The sequence below is a fragment of the Bos mutus genome, chromosome 8, assembly GCF_027580195.1.
Source record: "Bos mutus isolate GX-2022 chromosome 8, NWIPB_WYAK_1.1, whole genome shotgun sequence".
Classification (NCBI taxonomy): domain Eukaryota; kingdom Metazoa; phylum Chordata; class Mammalia; order Artiodactyla; family Bovidae; genus Bos; species Bos mutus.
In genome coordinates this window covers 40,117,324-40,137,536 of record NC_091624.1, presented here as the reverse complement: position 1 = coordinate 40,137,536, position 20,213 = coordinate 40,117,324, and the positions used below count along the sequence as shown (strand labels likewise).

At 42.0% G+C, this 20,213-nt stretch overlaps 1 protein-coding gene across 1 annotated transcript in view; it reads left to right on the top strand.

The window, feature by feature from the left end:
* The window catches only part of DOCK5 (dedicator of cytokinesis 5), a 204,452-nt gene that overhangs the window by 133,560 nt on the left and 50,679 nt on the right, over nucleotides 1–20,213 (top strand). The window contains exons 27-36 of the mRNA XM_005903060.3: nucleotides 1,442–1,540; nucleotides 6,107–6,201; nucleotides 8,091–8,169; nucleotides 9,075–9,175; nucleotides 11,592–11,650; nucleotides 11,965–12,119; nucleotides 13,779–13,864; nucleotides 16,251–16,410; nucleotides 18,018–18,058; nucleotides 18,942–19,032. Coding sequence (XP_005903122.2) covers nucleotides 1,442–1,540; nucleotides 6,107–6,201; nucleotides 8,091–8,169; nucleotides 9,075–9,175; nucleotides 11,592–11,650; nucleotides 11,965–12,119; nucleotides 13,779–13,864; nucleotides 16,251–16,410; nucleotides 18,018–18,058; nucleotides 18,942–19,032 — 966 coding nt within the window. The remainder of the gene's footprint in view (nucleotides 1–1,441; nucleotides 1,541–6,106; nucleotides 6,202–8,090; nucleotides 8,170–9,074; nucleotides 9,176–11,591; nucleotides 11,651–11,964; nucleotides 12,120–13,778; nucleotides 13,865–16,250; nucleotides 16,411–18,017; nucleotides 18,059–18,941; nucleotides 19,033–20,213) is intronic.

Here is a 20,213-nt window from a genome sequence, read left to right as displayed (position 1 = left end):
AACTAAGATCCCACATGCTACATAGTAGGACCAAAAAAAAAAACAAAGAGTGGCTTTCCTGGGAATTCCCTGGTGGTTAGGACTGGGAGCTTTCACTGCCCAGGGCCTGGGTTCCATCCCTGGTCAGGGAACTCAGATCCCACAAACCTCAGGGCATGCCCCCGACCCAAAAATACCTTTTCCAAGAAGGTAAAATTTGGACAAACACTTTAACAAAGGCCTGGAGAAATAAATAGCGTTAGGTGCTGATGGTGATACAAACTGTATGCTAGTTTGGCAATAAATATCAAAGCCTTAATACAATAAATTTACATTGCTTTATAATTATAAAAATAAACTTTTTTTAAACAAAGGAGTTGTAAGGCATTCATCCAGAGAGAGGTGACCATGAATAGTCTTTTATTGTTTTTGTATGTAGGAAGTTATTCTCTCCATCCCAGGAACAGCTAGGTTTTCCTCTCTTCTGTGCCAAATTCATTTAAATTTGTATTGTTTTCATAACTACATGAATACAGGCAGATTCTGCCTTGGGTACTTACCTTAGGCTAGAAAATTAAGTCTGTGACTCAAATATGATTGGACTAGGGGAAAGCCAGTTGAATATGTAATTCCTGGCCTCAAAAATGGAAATGATGGTAATCATCTAATTATCTAGACCAGGGATGGCACTAGTGGTAAAGAATCCAGTTGTCAATGTAAGAGATGCAGGTTCCATCCCTGAGTCTGTAAGATCCCCTGGAGTAGGAAACAGCAACCCACTCCAGTATTCTTGCCTGGAAAATTCTGTGGACAGAGGAGCCTAGAGGGCTACAGTCCATGGGGCCGCAAAGAATCGGACACAGCTGAGGGACTGAATACACATCTAATTATCCAACCCCTTTCTTCAAACCAGGTCCACAGTTACATAGCTTAACATGCAAGAATTACTGACCAAAGGACTCCAGAGCTGGAGGCATGACACTGAAGTGGTCTAGCAGGGAGCTCTCCTCTCCTGTCCTCTCCTCTGCTTCTCTTTCTGCTCTTGCTGTCCTCCAAGCTCAAATTTGTTTAAATGATCTAAATATTTCTGGCATTTCTCTCTGGATGTCTCTACTACCCATCTTTCTCAACAAGCAACTCAGCATCTACAAGTTGTTTGAGCTTCACTAGTCATCTAGCTGGGATCTCAGAGTCAGTATCCCCTGACATATGGGATTTCAGAGGTCAGAGCTGACCACAGGATGAATGAAGCCCTCCTCTCAAACCCAGAAGAAGCTTGTTTTTACCAAGAAACTACAAAGCACATGCCTTTAGACCTTTAGAATTCAGTATGTTTCCAGCATGCTGGAGTGTCTGCATACTTAATTGGGTAGAGAAAACCGAAGACCATGTACCCACATCTTGCTTTGTCAGTTGGTGGTCTCAGGAGCTTGGATATATTGTGTTTTCCATCTCCTTCCAGGGGAGTTTTGTTGCTTGCATGATCGCCATCCTGCAGCAGATGGATGACAGCCACTACAGCCACTACATCAGCACTTTCAAAACCAGACAAGACATCGTTGTAAGTTGTCTTCATTGCGTCCTGCTCACTTTAAGACTTTTCATATTTTGACAGAACTGAGCATCAGTTCTGTGTGGGTTCTCTTCCCACACGTCTCTAATGCTGTGTGGCTTTGCACAGTGATTATAAGAGGGAGAGTGTTTCTCTGCCATAAACTTTAAAGAAGAGTACGGTATATGTGGGCTTCCCAAGTGGCTCAGTGGTAAAAGAATCCACATGCTGGTGCAGGAGATGCAAGAGAGTGTTCCATCCCTGGGTCGGGAAGATTCCCCTGGAGAAGGAAATGGCAACCTGCTCCAGTATTCTTGCATGGGAAGTCCCATGGACAGAGGAGCCTGATGGGCTGCAGTTCATGGTGTCACAAAAGAGTTGAACACAACTGAGTGACTAAACAAGAGTTCATATACCAATAGGTCCTCATGGAGACACTGACGTTTCTTTGATTTAGAGAGACCCTGTACTTAGAAACATTTGGCTTTTTTGCTCTCAGAAGAGGACAGTGTCTCATTTTCAGGGACAGTGGTCACCCTTGCAAGGATTTTAGGAGACCGTGATGTGCATGGTCTGAGATGTGGTGGATGTCATCCTTTTCAGTAGTCCCTGGGAAGGGAAACAAAAAGAGGTAGCACCTGCCCCATGTAACATTTATAAGTTGTCTTCAGTTGAAAATATTCCATTCTCTTTTGTTTTAAACAAAATTGTTTTCTTAATAGTTTACTATTAACCATACAGCCAAAGGTAGCTTAAGAAGATAAGTTAGATCTCTGGCGGCTTCCCCATGATTCTTCCTTCAGGGAACTGTTAATGGCTATTAAACATCCCTGAAAGTGGAAATTCCCTGATGGTCCAGTGGTTAGGACTCTGCACTTTCATTGCTGTAGTCCGAGTTCAGTTCCTGGTCAGGGAACTAAGACTCTGCATAAAACAAAACATCATCCCTGAAGTTATCATCTTGTCTTGTGAAGCAATGGGCTGGATATGGAGCTGGATTAACAGTTGAGGTCTCAGTAGACTAGACTTCCTTTGGGTAACTTCCATCATTTGTGCATATTCTTGTCTTGTCTTCTTTATGCTCTCAATTGTCCATTTTCTGCCTTTTTTATATGGATAGCATGTGGCCAGTACTCTCAAGGATACCCAGCTCTTTCCCTGCCAGTCACTGTCCTTTCTGTGAGGTCTACATGATGGAAAAACATAACAAAGAATTGGAGAGAAAGTTGCGGTTGTTGTTCCATCTCCAAGTCATGTCTGATTCTGCTACCGAATGGACTGCAACATGCCAGGCTCCCTTCTCCTCCACTGTCTCCCGGAGTTTGCTCAAGTTCATGTCTATTGAGTCAGTACTGTTTTTTATTATTAGTTGTAATCGATCCAGTGGTGAACTCTCAGAATACTGTCTTGGACCACAATAAGGTATTGTGGCTTAGTCTGGAGACTTTGTGGACTTCCACTTCGACCATGCTCTCGCAGGCAGGCTGGTACATGAGTCCATAGCCATCCTTAGCTGCGCTTCCAGAAATCTGGGCGAGAGAATCACAGAGGAGAGGAGAGGGGTTGAGAGGTGGAAGCTGAGGGTGGTGGTGTTTCTCTTCCGTAGGCAGATGGTACAGTGTGTTTAAGAACACAGGCTTTGGAATACCGGGGTCTGGGTTTGAATTCTGAATTCTATTCTGCTTCCCTCTGCGAAATTTTGGACAAGCTGTTTAACCTCACTGAACCTTGGCTTCCTCATGTATAAGATGGTACCTACTGGGGAGGGGAGGGGGTTAATGTGAGTACTTTTTAAAAAAACAGCTTTATTGAGATATAATTCACATTCCATATAATTCACCCACTTAAAGCATACAATTCATGGCTGTTTAGTATATTCACAGCATTTGCAGCCGTCACAACTCTGTAATTCCAGAGTATTTTCATCACTCCAAAAAAGAAATGCTTAATGTAAATACTGATGGCTGGACTTATGGAAAATGCCTCGCTTTGTAAGTGTTAATACCTACGAGAACCAACTACTTACAATAATAATTATGATGTTATACTATAACTGTGTATAATATTTTATTATTACATAAGGTAAAATTAATATAAAAATAGTGACTTCTTGGGACTTCCTTGGAGGTTCACTGGTTAGGACTCTGCATTCCCATGCTGGGGACCCTTGTTCGATCCCTACTCAGGGGGATGGGGCGGGGAATGACATTTTTTAAGATTTCCTTTGAAAGCAGGTAGAATAAAGAAATTTATAGTAAGTTCAAACTCCTGGTAATTTGGCTCCATTAAGTAAGCAAAAAAAATAACAACAACAACCCTAAACTCAGGTTTAACCTTTGTTTTCTAGGTCGATGTGAACTTTTCTCCCAGCATAATCTAATTAAAAAAGGATTATTGCTCCCAAGGGAACAGTGGTCATTAGTGGGAGAACTGCCGGGTGCGGCTAGGCCTTTTGACCTTCAGTGGACCCTCCTTTCTCTCTGTCCTACTGCTTCTGAAGAAATCACTTGAAGGACCCTGGGAAGCAGGAGAGAAAGGAAGGCCTGGGGAGACCTGTGAGCTGCCCTTCTTATGCCATCACTGTTCACAGTTCACTGAGAGCGCCTAGGGCTGAACGTAGTCGGTGTCAGAAGCAGATAACCAGCATTTTACATCCTCACTTCACAAACCATGAGCTCCTGTTGACTTGGGGGAAGAAAAGTTAATGGAATAGTTAATAAGTAATGGGTGCACGTAAAATGTATGATGAAAAATTGAAAATCTTGCACACTAAATGATTTAGTCTGCACTGAACCAGAAGGAAGATTGCCAAGCACAGACTTCTGGGCTGTTATTGTTCCTGATCCTTCGCTATTTGGCCTCCGAAGTGCACTGGGTAGCCATCAGGACTAGGGCCTCTGAGGAATATCATTAGAAATAGAACCCAGGCCCCCTGCCTGCACAGCCCCGTGTTCTTTCCTTACTTGCTGAAACTGCACGGTTTAGTGCCAGAGAAATTGGACTGGGTTTTCATCTCAGGAATCTGAGTGGAAAATGTCTAAATTTAACTAACTAATAAATTTAAAAGCTTTCCAAACTTTTAAGCGCTGATTTTTAGCCTGATTTTTCTTTTTCTGAGTTACTTTTTTCCTCTTAGCCGCCTTGTGAGTAGAACGGCTATTTTCTCGATCCTGGGCTTTTGTTAATTATTACAGTCATCATGGTCCACTGCTGACATCTCTTTTAAGGAGCCTTTAGGACCCTTCTCCCCAGGCTACCCACGGAAGCATTCCTGGAATAGGAAGAATCCTGACTCTGCTTCTTATTTATAGCATTTTGTTTCCGTTCTTAGAGTAATAAGGAAGAACTGGACTCAGAGTTGTTAGAAGTATCAGTTTTCTCAGACTCAGATACAGAGAAGAAACTGGTAGTTACCAGAGGGAAGGAGGGCAGAGAGGTGGACAAAAGAGGTAAAGGGGATTAAGAGACCCCAACTGACAGTTTATAAAGTAAATAATTACCAAGGATGTACTGTCACAGAGAGGGTATTCAGTCAATAATACTCTAAAAACTCTGTAGGGTGACAGATGGAACTGGACTAGGTGTGATGATCATGTATAGAACCTTTGAATCACTATGTAGTACACCTGAAACTAATAGGATACTGTGTGTTAATTACAATTCAATTTTTAAAAGATTCCAAAAAGTTAAAAAGAAGTGTCAGTTTTCTCACAATTGGTGGATGCTTTTGAAATGCAGTAGATTTATTCAGATAACGTTTGGCAGTCAAGCACTAATGATATTATGGCTGTAGACTTGGGATCCAGAACCCAAAGGTCTGGATCCTAGCTTTCTGCTTCTTGATTTCTATGGCCTTAAGCCAATCATTTAATTTTTCAATAGTCTATTTTATAATTTATAAAATTTGTGCAGTTTTTTTTCATTCTTGTCTCCCTCATCAGACTATGTGAAATTGTTAGTCACTTAATTATATCTGACTCTTTGTGACTCCATGGACTATAGCCTGCCAGGCTTCTCTTCCATGGGATTCTCCAAGCAAGAATACTGGAGTGGGTTGCCATTTCCTTCTCCAGGGGATCTTCCTGACCCGGGGATCAAACCCGGGTCTCCTGCATTGCAGGCACATTCTTTACCATCTGAGCCACCAGGGAAGCCAGATTATATGATACAAACATCAAATCATAGGACAGCTCTAAGAATACTGTATTATATATACACTGCTCTGTTCAAAATGGATAACCAATAAGGACCTTCTATATAGCACAAGGAGCAGTGCTTAATATTTTGTAGTAACCCAAATGAGAAAAGGATTTGAAAAAGAATATGTGCATGTATGTGTATAACTGAATCACTGCTGTACACTTGAAACTAACACAACATTGTGAATCAACTGTGCTCCCATATAAAATAATTAAAAAAAAAAAAAACACTGTGTTATTCCCATGAACCTTAAAAGATAGACTGTTAATGGGACTGTGGCCTTCATGTTCCTCCCTTTCCATCAGTGTAATGCGAGCCAGGCATATGATGTGTAACCCAGTTTTCCCCCAGTCATTCCTAATTTGTTTTCTGCAGGACTTCCTCATGGAAACTTTTATCATGTTTAAGGATCTAATTGGAAAGAACATCTACGCTAAAGACTGGATGGTCATGAATATGACACAGAACAGGTGAGACCACCCATTGTGGGGCCGGCGGCATCTGAAAACTTGGGTCGGGTAACTAGATTTCTGAGCCTTGTATAGCACTGTCTTGTCTCTTTGCCTCAGGTCCATCATCTGTAAAGTAAAGGTTGTCCTGCTTCTATGGTCTTTGTGTATGCCCACCTGTTCTTGATTTCATCCAGGCTATATCAGTCGTTCTAACTCGGGCTCTCAACTCTCTTCTTTCTGCTGTTACCTCATCACTCTCATGTGTTGATCATCAGCTCTGCAAGACATCTTTCAGTGCCACCCTGCGGCCTTTATTATCCTAATATTCAAGGCTTCGGCATCCTGACCCACCCTGCTCTCCTAGCTGTATCTTCCACGGTTTCCCACCATATACAATGTGCGTACATGCTAAGTCACTTCAGTTGCGTCCGTCTCTTTATGACTCCATGGACTATAGCCCACCAGGCTCTTCTGTCTATGGGATTCTCCAGGCAGGAATACTGGAGTGGGTTGCCATGACCTCCTCCAGGGAATCTTCCTGACCCAGAAATCGGAAGCCACATCCCTTGGGTCTCCTGCATTGGCAGGCAGGTTCTGTACCACCGGCGCCACCCGGGAAGCCCACATACAGTGTGCGCTACAGCCACACTGACCCCTTGCTGCGCCTGAGCATGCTCTGTGCCTTCCCTCACGTTGGCTGCTTCCGCCTGCAGTGCCTGCCCCATCGCCTCTGGCCATCAGTCTGCCTCCCATTCCTTTAGGTCCTTCTCAAATGCCATCTCCAAAGGAAGCCATTCTGACCTAGATGTCCTCTTCTCTCCTTTTGATTCCCTATACCTATTTGATACCCCCTCCTAGAATTTTCCATGTTCTTTGTTGGGTCTAGGTTCGATTTACAGGTTGCAGGTGAACCCCACCAAGCTGTAACCTTCTTAAGACCAGAAAGTGTCTCTTTCAAGACAAAACCTAAGCCAGTGCTTTGCAGTTGCTGGTCTTCAACAGAGACTTGTTGAATTCAAGTCAAATGAACTGAATACAGATACTTAGGGGCTTCCTAAGTGGTAGGTGGCTCAGTGGTAAAGAATCTGCCTGCCAGTGTAGGAGATGTAGGAGACTCAGTATCGATCCCTGGGTCAGGAAGATCTCCTGGAGTAGGAAATGGCAACCCACTCCAGTACTCTTGCTTGGAAAATTCCATGTCTAGAGGAGCCTGGTGTGCTGTATAGGCCATGGGATCGAAAAGAGTCAGACACAACTGAGCACGCATGCACAGATACTCAGATTCAGGATTTTTCAAGAGCTAAATAAATTATTATGATAAGCATTAAGTCTCCATAGTCCTGATATCTAGTTAGAAAACACTTCCCAGCTATATACAGATTAGAGAAACAATTGCATCCGAAGTCGTAGACTTTAAAACACAAGTGTCACGATAGAGTAGAAAGAGCTCTGGTCTGAGTCTCAGGAGCTGATCCTCTCAACTGGCTCAACTGTGATGCAGCCTTGAGTGATGCTAAGAGACAGTTGGAGAAACTGGCCTTCACTGTAGACTGTGCTGCTTTTGGTCTCTAAGGATCTTGATAGATCTAAAGGTCTTAGGTTAACAAATCCAGGCTTGATTTGTGGTGGTGGTGGTGTTTTTAACATAGAAAATGTTAAGTCATGTCTGACTCTGTTACCTCATGGACTGCAGCCTGTCAGGGTCCTCTGTCCATGGGAATTCTCAGGCAGGGATACTGGGTAGGTAGCCATTTCTTTCTCCAGGGGATCTTTCCAACCCAGGAGTTGAACACCTGCATTGGCAGGTGGATTCTTTACCACTGAGCCACCTGGGAAGCCCCAGAAAATGTCTCAAAGAGCATGAAGTTTGCCTTATTTATCCAGTGTGTTTTTCTTCCCCCCGCCAGGGTCTTCCTCCGTGCCATAAATCAGTTTGCTGAGGTTCTCACCAGATTCTTCATGGATCAGGCAAGCTTTGAACTTCAGGTAAGCATGCCGTTCACCTAGGAGTTTCTTCAGTTCTCAGCTGAAGCAGGAGGAGAGTTTCATTTTGGAAGACAGATTGCCTCAGCTCTTATTAGAACCCTTACACAGTGCTTGCAGGCAGTCACACAGGTATTCCTCTACTACAAATGGTTGTGTGTCCAGAGAGCAGTGCGTGTACACACCTGTTTGAAAGTCCAGAGTGATAGCAAAACAAGTGACCACTAGCTCCATCTTCATTCATTCGTCCAACAAATGTTAGAGAGTTATGCATGCAGGGCATTATTCTAAGTCCTGGTGAGGGCAGACAAGGTTCTGCTTCCGGTACAGGTACATTTGCTTGGTGATGTGCTTCTGCTGTGTCATGGCCTGTGTTTGTATCTGTGGAACTTTGAAAGTGAAGACATAAGCAGAGGATATTGCATATATGTATACATGTGTATGTGTGCATATATGTACATATGTGTTTATATATGTATGAAAATTTAGGTTGTTTGCATTTTCTGTTATGTTAAATAGCACTTACTTAAATATTTTTTAAATACCCTTATTTTTCCAGGATAAAGTCCTAAAATATTTACTAGTTCAAAAGTTTGGCAAAACACTAGGACTTTTGATAAGTATTGCCAAACTACCTACTATAAATAGGTGCACTTCTTGGCAGCAATTTTCCTTTATCCCAAGAGTGAAACAAATATAACAGTTAAAAAATTTTTTTTAAATCTTAGTAAAGTGTTAAAATTTTCAGGGCTGAATCATTGAAACACAAGAGAGAAAAATGTCCTGTGGATATTACTTTATTTATTAATTTCTGGAGAGTGAATTTCTACTATGTGTCACTGTTTTAGTATGACCCTTATTAATGTTATTTTCCATTTCTTTTTACCCACACAATTAATTTTGAATAGCTCTGGAACAATTACTTCCATTTGGCAGTAGCATTTCTCACGCATGAGTCCCTTCAGCTTGAAACCTTCTCACAAGCCAAGCGCAACAAAATTGTAGAAAAGTAAGTGTCCTCTTAAACGTGCTTACGATTGCGAAGGGGGTTCTTCCATTTCTATTCAGAGCAGGATTTTTACTATCACGGAAATTACTGTTTCCTGGCTACTCATATTGTTAGTGACCTTGGTCTTAAAATAATCATTTAATAAACCTCAGATTGCCCCAGATTCACATCTCTTCTCAGGGCCCCATTCATTTTCAAATCAACCATCGCATTCTTTTATAAAATCCCTGCATGGAGAGGCACTTAGGCCAGAAAGTCCTCCCATCGCCCAGAACAGCTGCCACCTGCTGACAGCTTATCCAAATTGCAAGCTTAGTGCTGCTCTTACTCGTGATTCACAGAGCAGACTCCTTTGGCACCACTGGTCTATCTCCCAGGTTTAGTTACTTTTGCAGAGAAGCCAAGACTAACATATCACTTAAAAATACCCTCCAGATTCCTGGCTTAGTATTCAAAATGGACTTGTGTGCAAGTGTGATGAGAGATTTAGGGAAGATTTTCATTGCTTTCATCTCAAGTCTTTTTCAAAGTTCATTGAGAGCCTAGGAACTTAAAGGCTGTGTAATTAAAAAGGGCTTAAGAAATTTATCATTTGAAGGCTATGACGTTTTTGTTCTGTTTCCCTGCTAGCATGTCTGGGATTCTAGGAAAATTATTTTAGCATCCCTCTAACTCTTCCCTTAAATACTAAGATTGGTGTCTAAGAGGTTGAGATTTAGTGACTGCACTTTCAAAGATAAAAGTAAAAACTATTTTGTAGATTTCCTAGTGGGGTGGTTATCAAGAGATATTTGATTTTTAAGATGGACACCTTAGTCTTATTCTTTAAAATATCTTAAATGGCATAATTTCATTCAGGGATGGATTTGATTTTGGTGAAATGAGTTGACACCAAATGTGATAAAGTGGCTAGTTAGGATAAATGATTCTCGTTTTGGTCATTTCAGGAAAGTGTGACTATATGTACAATCCACATAAAAATGTGTATGCATACTGGTAAAGCTAAGCCTTAGGAAATAAAAACATTTATATTAAGGTTATAGGAATGTAAATGAGTTCTTTTTCAGGATTTCTTATTTTTAGTAAAAGCATCAACAGTAGTAGTAAAAAGCAATAAGAATAGTTATTTATTGTCCAGTATGTGCCAGTCTGGACTACACATGCTTATATAATATTAATAGTAAAATTAGATACTTTTGTTAAAATGGAATAGTAAGAGAAATTTTTCAATATGATGTTTATTCTGACGTTTGAAGGCATTTCCAAAGCAGGAATTTTGAAAAAAATGTTGGGTGCAATAGTAACAGGAGTAGAGAATGTAGATCTCTGCTGGCAGGGTAGGTCATACATCTGTACTTGAATTCCCTGGGAACAGTCTCCTTATCTGCCTTTGACCCACCCTATTTCCATTTTCTAAGCCCCCAACCTCTGATATGGCATGTTATGTGGAGCAGCCCCCAGCTTTTGTATTCTTTAAAAGATTTCCAGGTGACTCATTCATCTCCACCCAAGAACCACTGTCTAGATCAGTGTTTCTCTACATTTTTGTCCTCCCTTGTAAACTTCTATAAGAAACCTTTTAATTTTATTTTTTTAACTTTTTTCCTCTTTTGTCCATGCCATGCTACATGTGGGATCTTAGTTTCCTGACCAGGGATTAAACCCATGCCCCCTGCACTAGAAACAGAGTCCCAACCACTGGACTGCCATTAAAGTCCCTGGAACCTTTTTAGAAAAATGTTTTCCTAATCACACCACCCCCCCGGCAATGAAATATTAATACCACCTATATACTAAATATATCTGTTTATGTACTAAATGTATACCTTACTTTATATGCCAAAGCAGTAAGCTTTTTTTTTTGTCCCCATGGGCCAGTTTTCACCCCTTTGGAGACGTTATCACCCCATTTGAGAATGTATGTCTAGACCTTCCCAATGTAAGCGCTTTAAAGAATGTACCGGTGTGGATAAGGGTTACTCTAATATAAGTATATACAGGCAGCATGTTTGTTACATCATCAGCCATATTACCATGTAAGTCATACCTCATTCATCTTCCTTTTCTTTAGTATTTTATTTATTTTTGTTTAAGAGCAATCAGAGTGTTTCTCATCCTCCTCCCTTCAGTAAGTGTGTTGCTCTCATCTTCTCAGTGATTTTTGGCACTTACTTGGCTCCACCTTTTGCTGGACCCCCATCTCTATGTCTGTGTCCCCTCATCTCTATGTGTATCAGTCTTTTGGGGGCTTATTTACATGTCAGCTGCATCTCTTCATGTGATTTTTGCCTCACTATCTACCTTGAGTGTGACCTAGAGAACGCAGGTTTTCTTAACTCCCCTTATCATTGTATCAGCATTACATGTTCTTGTTTCCACCGCACATTTTTCTCCTGGTTTATGGTCTTCTTCCTAGATACGGGGACATGAGAAAGGAAATCGGCTTTAGGATCCGGGACATGTGGTATAACCTGGGTAAGTGTACAATCTGAACACCACTCCTTGTGCTCCATGCATTCCATGAGGAAGTCTTTCATTTTAATTCCTTTTAATTCAGTTAAAATGTCATTTTAATTGCGATTGATTTGTCTGTGTGTCTGGAAGTGCAGGTTGACGTATGGGTCTCTTATGACAATCACGTGTTATCAGAATAGAATATTTAGTCACTCACTTCTGAATTGAATTGCTTTACCCACAACTTTTTCTTTTCTTATGGGCCCTGTGGAGGAAAACTGTAGCACTTTACTTCTGGTGAAATTGTTTAATATCCTCACTTCCTTTCATTTCAGGTCCCCATAAAATCAAATTCATCCCATCCATGGTGGGTCCCATTCTGGAAGTCACATTAACCCCCGAAGTAGAGCTTCGGAAAGCCACCATCCCCATTTTCTTTGATATGATGCAGTGTGAGTTCAATTTCAGTGGAAACGGCAATTTCCATATGGTAAGGAGTGGTGGATCACCTTACTACTGCATGTGGAGTCCAATTCTTTTTTTTTTTTCTAATGGAGAATCAGTAGCCTGAACAGTACAAATCAAAGTTATCTAAAATCTTCTGTTTTTGCATTTTATTTTGTAAAGCAATTAGACATAGAATTAAGATAGCCCATCTTTGGTCCTCAGTTCAGTTCAGTTCAATTGCTCAGTCGTGTCCGACTCTTTGCGACCCCATGAATCTCAGCACGCCATGCCTCCCTGTCCATCACCATCTCCCGGAGTTCACTCAAACTCACGTCCATTGAGTCAGTGATGCTATCCAGCCATCTGATCCTCTGTCGTCCCCTTCTCCTCCTGTCCCCAATCCCTCTCAGCATCAGAGTCTTTGCCAATGAGTCAACTCTTCGCATGAGGAGGCCAAAGTACTGGAGTTTCAGCTTTAGCATCAGTCCTTCCAAAGAACACCCAGGGCTGATCTCCTTTAGAATGGACTGGTTGGATCTCCTTGCAGTCCAAGGGACTCTCAAGAGTCTTCTCCAAAACCACAGTTCAGAAGCATCAATTCTTTGGCGCTCAGCTTTCTTCACAGTCCAACTCTCACATCCATACATGACCACAGGAAAAACCATAGCCTTGACTAGACAGACCTTTGTTGGCAAAGTAATGTCTCTGCTTTTGAATATGGTATCTAGGTTGGTCATAACTTTTCTTCCAAGGAGTAAACGTCTTTTAATTTCATGGCTGCAGTCACCATCTGCAGTGATTTTGGAGCCCAAAAAGATAAAGTCTGACACTGTTTCCACTGTTTCCCCATCTATTTCCCATGAAGTGATGGGACCGGATGCCATGTCTTAGAAGCAGTCTTTTTGGTGTATGTGTTTCCTAAAGCAGCACTCTTATCTCTGGATCATTAAAATTTGACTTTATGCATTTTAATCCTGTCTCTTACAGCTGTTACAGTGGATTAAGCTTTAGTTTTTTAAGTCTTTAGTTTGGAGATCTTAGTTTGCCTGATACCTTTTCCCGTACTTCAGTTTTCTTATCTATCAATACATAGTATATTAGTATCAAAAGGAAGATTTTGCAGCTATGAAGCTCTGCAAAAGCAATCCCATTGTCAAAGACTTCAACAGGAACCAAAATGGAAAGTTAAAACCATTAAGCTATTTTTATATGCATAGTTGTGATAGAATAATATTTAGGCTAGTTTTCTTTCTGCAATTATAAAGCAAAGGACAAAGTTACGCCAGATCGCTTTAGAAAATGCTGACATGGCCTTGGTGCATTGTTGGGCTTCTCAGGTGGTGCTGTTGGTAAAGAACCCACCTGCCAATGCAGGAGACATAAGAGACCCAGGTTCAGTCCCTGGGTTGGAAAGATCCCCTGGAGGAGGACATGGCAACCCACTCCAGTATTCTTGTCTGGAGAATCGAGGAGCCTGGTTGGCTACTTTCCATGGGGTCACAGAGAGTCGGACACGACTGAAGCTAGCTAGCTAGCAGGTGCATTATTAATGAGTGATGTGAACTGTGATCATCCTCTGTGTATATTGAAGAGAGTTCACAATTCAGTAGAGGGGTAGGTCCTAGTCTAGAAATGTTGGCTGTATGTCTTTCCTGTCCTCTTCTGAGGTTGTGACGTTCTGTGAAATTTTGGCTGCTTTCAGTTTGAGAATGAGTTGATCACAAAGCTGGACCAGGAAGTAGAAGGGGGCAGAGGAGACGAACAATACAAGGTCCTTCTGGAAAAACTGTGAGTATTTCAGAAACAGAATCTCTAGCTGACGGCATCATTTAGTGATGGACGAAACGGGCTTCTGCTGCACTTACAGACCAGTTGAGTAGTCTCAGCATCGCTGGGGTCACCACCACACTGGTTTTCCGTGAGGTTCGTGGAGTTGACACCATCCACTGCTGCCATTTATTTATCTGCTGTGAGTCAGATGTTCATGTTTTCCTGGCTAGCCTGGCCCTCAAGAACAGGGCAGATGGAGGAGAGGGGGAGATCGACTGAGTGGTGATATTTTTCCTAGTGTTTGAATTGCTGAAGTTTAACAAAAGTGCTAGCTCCTCTAATTATGGCTTCAAAACAGTCATTTAGAGGAGAAGGGAAAACTTTTCAAGGTCCCCTTAAAATACCTTATGCCCTGGAAAGGATGTCTGGGAACACTAGGTACATTGTCAGTCCTTTTCATTTCCCTCCTTCCATCCCTAACTCAGCTCATCCATTCCCTCCCTCTCTGGCACCCTCTGGCCCTTCTACTCTGGCACCCTTTGCATGTATGGAATAACAATATAAAATAGCGTTTTATAAAACAATATAAAAACAGTGTTTCAGAACACTCAGGTAAGATTTCCCTGGTGCTCCAGTGGTCAGGAATCTCCTTATTAATGCGGGGGACACGGCTTCGATCCCTAGTCTGGGAAGATCCCACGTGCCAAGGGGCAACTAAGCCTGTGTGCCACAACTGCTTAGCCCCTGTGCCTTGAGCCTGTCCTCCTCAACAAGAGAAGCCACCAAAATGAGAAGCTCTCACACCGCAACTAGAGAGTAACTGACCCCTGCTTGCTGCAACTAAGAAAGCCCCAAACAGCTATGCAGATCCAGCACAGCCATAAATTAATTAATTGATGGATTAAAGAATTTTAAGAAACACTTAGATATTAGAGTTAAAGATTGTGCTTCAAATCCCATTTTTTCCACATCCTAGGATTTTGACTTTGTATTTATGTGATGCCTTTTTTTTTTTTTTTTTGGTCATCTACAATAATAGGATCTGTATTTTGGTGAGGATTTAAATGAGATGATGTATTCACATAGTATCTGTCACAGAGCTCATGCTGGATAAATGTGGGCTGTTCTGATGTTTGTTACTGTTATTACCTGCAGATTTCCCTAGCATCCTAGGTTCTAACTACCCTAACTGTTCATTTCTTGTGTTCGCTGAACTTTTATGATAATGGCAAACTCGGTCAACTGTTGATGGAATATGTGCCTAGATCATTTCTGGATTTACTTGCTTTGGGGAAGTGGTAGGCAGTAGACTGAGTTGAGGACAGTGACACTCCCAACTCTATTATTCTTTTTTTCAAAAAATTTTTAAGGAATCTGCACAGAGGATGCTCAGAAATGGAACTGATGACTTGTCTATATTTTGAAGTTCTAGAAATCTGTCTTACTTTGTTTGTAATGGGTGATAAGAACATTGGTTGATCTTTTCATCCTGTATCCGTTTGGTCTGCCTATTTGAGCTTCAAACCTCTCAATTTATCACTTCTGCAGTTTTGATCTTGTACAGGAATTAAATGCTAAAGTTAACCCACACACAGAAACACATAACCACAGTGTTTACAAGTGATAAAACTACGCTTAAAAAAAATCGTGACTTTTCACGTACAGATCTTGTTTTTCCTTCATTCTTTTTGAATCATGAATGCAGAAAAATATGACTGCACAAATCTTCAGTGCTCAAGAATAATTTCAGAGTCTAGTCTAGTGCTTTGAACCCACTTTTTGTCCTGTTCACCAAGTTTTCTTCTGTCTAATCTAAGAAGCTCCTATGTGGGTCCAGAGGGAGATAATTTAGACCAAAAGTTTAACTTCTGTTTACTTATTTACACCTGTGCCTTTTTTCCCTGAAAAATAACACTTTTATGTGAAAAGCCACATGTCTGGATGTTACTAGGTTCCTAGGTTCCTCTAGGCTGGGCATTACTCCAAGACCCTCCAGAGTTCCCTCAGGATGCCTGAGAATAAAGACAGGAAAAAGATGATCCTTTCAAATGACCAGAGGAATCAGATAGTACACGCAAACCTCTTGGGCAAAAGTTCTCATTTCTGTGGTATAGACAGAAGAAATAGAAATACTTCTGTTTAGAAATAGAAGTTCAAAGAAGGGCATCATGGGCTGGGATTCTCAGTGATGGTGGGGCTTGAGCTGCAGACCTAAAGAAAATGCAGAACTTGAGTAACAGCAAAGAGCCTTGTAAGTGAAGGCTCCAGGATAGGATAACCTGGAGTCATGATGTGTGTCTCTTGGTCCAGCGCCACCTGCTGCCAGGACCTTGGGCAGCACTCACAGGTGGTGCTGGGATGTAGGTGTGGGACAAGGCATTTTGTCTCCTCCTCTGCCCCCCAGGCTCCTAGAGCATTGCCGGAAACATAAATACCTCTCCAGTTCCGGAGAAGTATTCGCACTCCTGGTCAGCAGCCTCTTAGAGAATCTCCTGGACTACAGAACCATCATCATGCATGACGAGAGCAAGGAAAACCGCATGAGCTGTACTGTTAACGTGCTGGTATGTACCACATCCCTGGGTCCCCAAGAGGGCAGTGCCTAGCGCCCCTGACTGCACAGCTCTAAGTAAATATGGCAGACACAAGGGTCTCCCTTGACAACCTTTCTGAAGTATGTGTCCTGCTGAGTCTAATTGGAATGGCCAAGGGAATTCCCTGGCAGTCCAGTGGTTAGTACTCAGCACCTTTGCTGCTGTGGGTTCGGGTTCAATGCCTAGTTTGGGAACTAGGATCCTGCAAGCTATACCACGTGGCCAAAAAAAGATAATTGGAATGGCTAACTCAGCTTTGAACTCACAGATAACAACTGCCTCAGACCTTGAGGATAAATATAGAAACAGGAATGGAAAATGCAACATAAGCTTTTGACTCAGCTCTCTTACAGAAGGCCATGCTCAAACTGTTTCTCTGCCTTTTTTTATGTGATTGCTTTTTTGTTGAAAAGTATCAGACACAGATGAAAATGCACTAGAAGCAATATACCATGAGTAGAGAATTAGTCCATAAAACCCTCTAAGTGGTAGAACCCTGTGGTCTTGCCTTTTCCTAAAGAATTATAACTGGGACCAAAGACCTCAGAGATTTAGCAGCTGTGGTCTCCTCTGCTTAATGTAAACAAAATACCTACCATTTCTGACTCCCTAAGAAAACAGAGTATCAAGTGATTTGGGTATTATGACCTGTTGTCTGTTCACCTCGATTTTCCTCACATTGGTCTTTAAAAAAATTCTTCAACTTTTCTTTTTATAAACTGAAACTTTTCCTGGTCTTCCCTGGGGTCCAGGTTAGGACTCTGTGCTTCCGATGCAGGGGGCTTGGGTTCTATCCCCAGTTGGGGAGCTAGAATCCCACATACCACCTTGACGTTGCTCAGATGCTCAGTCGTGTCTAACTCTGCGACCCCTTGGACTGCAGCACACCAGGCTTCACTGATCTTCACCATCTCCCGGAGCTTGCTCAAACTCAGGTCCATTGATTCAGTGATGTCATCCAACCATATTGTCCTCTGTCATTCCCTTCTCCTCCTGCCTTCAATCTTTCCAAGAATCAGAGTCTTTTCCAATGAGTCAGCTCTTCACATCAGGTGACCAAAGTATTGGAGCTTCAGCCTCAGCATCAGTTCCTCCAGTGAATATTCAGGATTGATTTCCTTTAGGATTGACTGGTTTGATCTGCTTGCAGTCCAAGGGATTCTTGAGTATTTCCAGGACCCCAGTTCAAAAGCATCAATTCTTCAGCACTCAGCCTTCTTTATGGTCCAACTCTCAATATCTGTACATGACTACTTGAAAAACCATAGCTTTGTTGGCAAAGTAATGTCTCTGCTTTTTAATATTCTATCTACATTTGTCATAGGTTTTCTTTCAAGGAGCAAGAATCTTTTAATTTCATGGCTGCAGTCACCATCTGCAGTGATACAGCATGGCCAAAAAAAGACACCCAAAACAAAATGCTGCCATTTCCTTATTTTGTGGGTATATTAAAGGGAAAGAACAAAGCCTTTGGAAAAATGACACTGTTGAAAAGTGTAGCTAGCGGTTTGACTATTTTTGTGGCAAGCTCATCAATAACTGATTTATAATTGTATTTTGTGTCTTTTTTTTTGTAGAATTTTTACAAAGAAAAGAAGAGAGAGGACATCTACATAAGGTAAGCCAAAGGAAATTTCTGCTCTTGCTGTTTATGTCATGGATTTATTAATTACTTTTCAAGCAATGATAAACCTGAACACCATCCATGATGCTTCGAGAGAAACCAAATAGTATGTGATGTGTTCCCATCCTCCTGAAAAGGTAAACTCTTTAGATCAGTACATGAGGAAGTGCAGGGCGAGGACTGTGTCAGGGAAGGATGGAGGACACTCCAGCCAGCTAACCAGGCAAAGACATGAAATTCACCCTCTGTCAAGGACTGTTAGCCCTGGGTTCAGGAAGCCCTGAACAAACTTGGATGTAAAGCATATGCATTTTCTTGGGGAAAGATTCCTTAGTTCTCATGAGCTTCCCAAAGAGGTCTGAGACATGAAAAACAAATTTAAACACTACTACCTTAAACGAAGAATACCAAGTAGAACAGATGGACTAGGAAAGACAGGAAGCAGCACAAAGACTTAAAGCAAGGTCCTCAACCTCCTGTGAAGAACTGAACTGTGCAGCAGGTGATGAGCGGCGGGCCAGTGAATGAAGCTCCATGTGTATTTACAGTGGTGCCCCATCGCTTCCATTACTGCCTGAGCTCCACCTCCGTCAGATCAGCACAGGCATTTGATTCTCATAGGAGCCTGACCCTTACTGTGAACTGCGCAAGTGAGGGATCTAGATTGCAGACTCCTCATGAGAATCACCTGGAACCACCATCCCCCACTCCCTGTCTGTGGAAAAATTGTTTTCCATGAAACTGGTGCCAAAAAAGTTGGGGACTGCTGCCTTATGGGATTAGGAAGTAACTATTCCTGCCACCTGGCTGTGGCATGAGCCGAGTATCCCATCAACTCCCCAGTGGCAGAATACCTCCTTTCTCCCCTTCTGACCAGGTACTTGTACAAGCTGCGAGACTTGCACCGGGACTGTGAGAACTACACTGAAGCTGCCTACACACTCCTCTTACATGCTGAGCTCCTGCAGGTGAGTGGATCAGGAAGGCATTATGTCAGCCGTCCAGCCTGTGGGACCACGTCATGTACGTGTCATGATTTTGATGGGAAAAACTCCTATTCAGGGAGGACCCTTTTATCCAAGAGTATTTGTATACCTTCTAAATAGGCAGAGCTACTTAGACCAAGGTTGGGAAAATGTCCATTATTATTCATTTACTTATTTACTTACTTTTAAGTTTCTTTTATGAAGTATAGTTGATTGATAATGTTGTGGTGATTTCTTCTATACAGCAAGGTGCTTTCAGTTCAATTCAGTTGCTCAGTCATGTCCGACTCTCTGTTACCCCATGGACTGCAGCACACCAGGCTTCCCTGTCCATCACCAACTCTCAGAGCTCACTCAAACTCATGTCCATTGAGTCGGTGATGCCATCCAACCATCTCATCCTCTGTCGTCCCCTTCTCCTCCTGCCTTCAATCTTTCCCAGCATCAGGGTCTTTTCAACTGAGTCAGTTCTTCCAATCAGGTGGCCAAAGTATTGGAGTTTCAGCTTCAGCATCAGTCCTTCCAGTGAATATTCAGGACTGATTTCCTTTAGGATGCACTGATTGGATCTCCTTGCTGTTCAAGGGTCTCTCAATAGTCTTCTCCAACACTACAGTTCAAAAGCATCAATTCTTCGGTGCTCAGCTTTCTTTATAGTCCAACTCTCGCATCCATACATGACTGCTGGAAAAACCAAAGCTTTGACTAGATGGACCTTTGTTGGCAAAGTAATGTCTCTGCTTTTAAATAAGCTGACTAGGTCAGTCATTACTTTTCTTCCAAGGAGCAAGCGTCTTTTAATTTAATGGCTGCAGTCACCATCTGCAGTGATTTTGGAGCCCCCCAAAAATAATGTCTGTCACTGTTTCCATTGTTTCCTCATCTGTTTGCCATGAAGTGATGGGACCAGATGCCATAATCTTAGTTTTCTGAAAGTTGAGCTTTAAGCCAACTTTTTCACTCTCCTCTTTCACTTTCATCAAGAGACTCTTTAGTTCTTCTTTGCTTTCTGCCTTAAGTGTGGTATCATCTGCATATCTGAGGTTATTGATATTTCTCCTGGTAATCTTCAGTCCAGCTTGTGCTTCATCCAGCCCAGCATTTCTCATGATATACTCTGCATATAAGTTAAATAAGCAGGGTGACAATATACAGCCTTGACG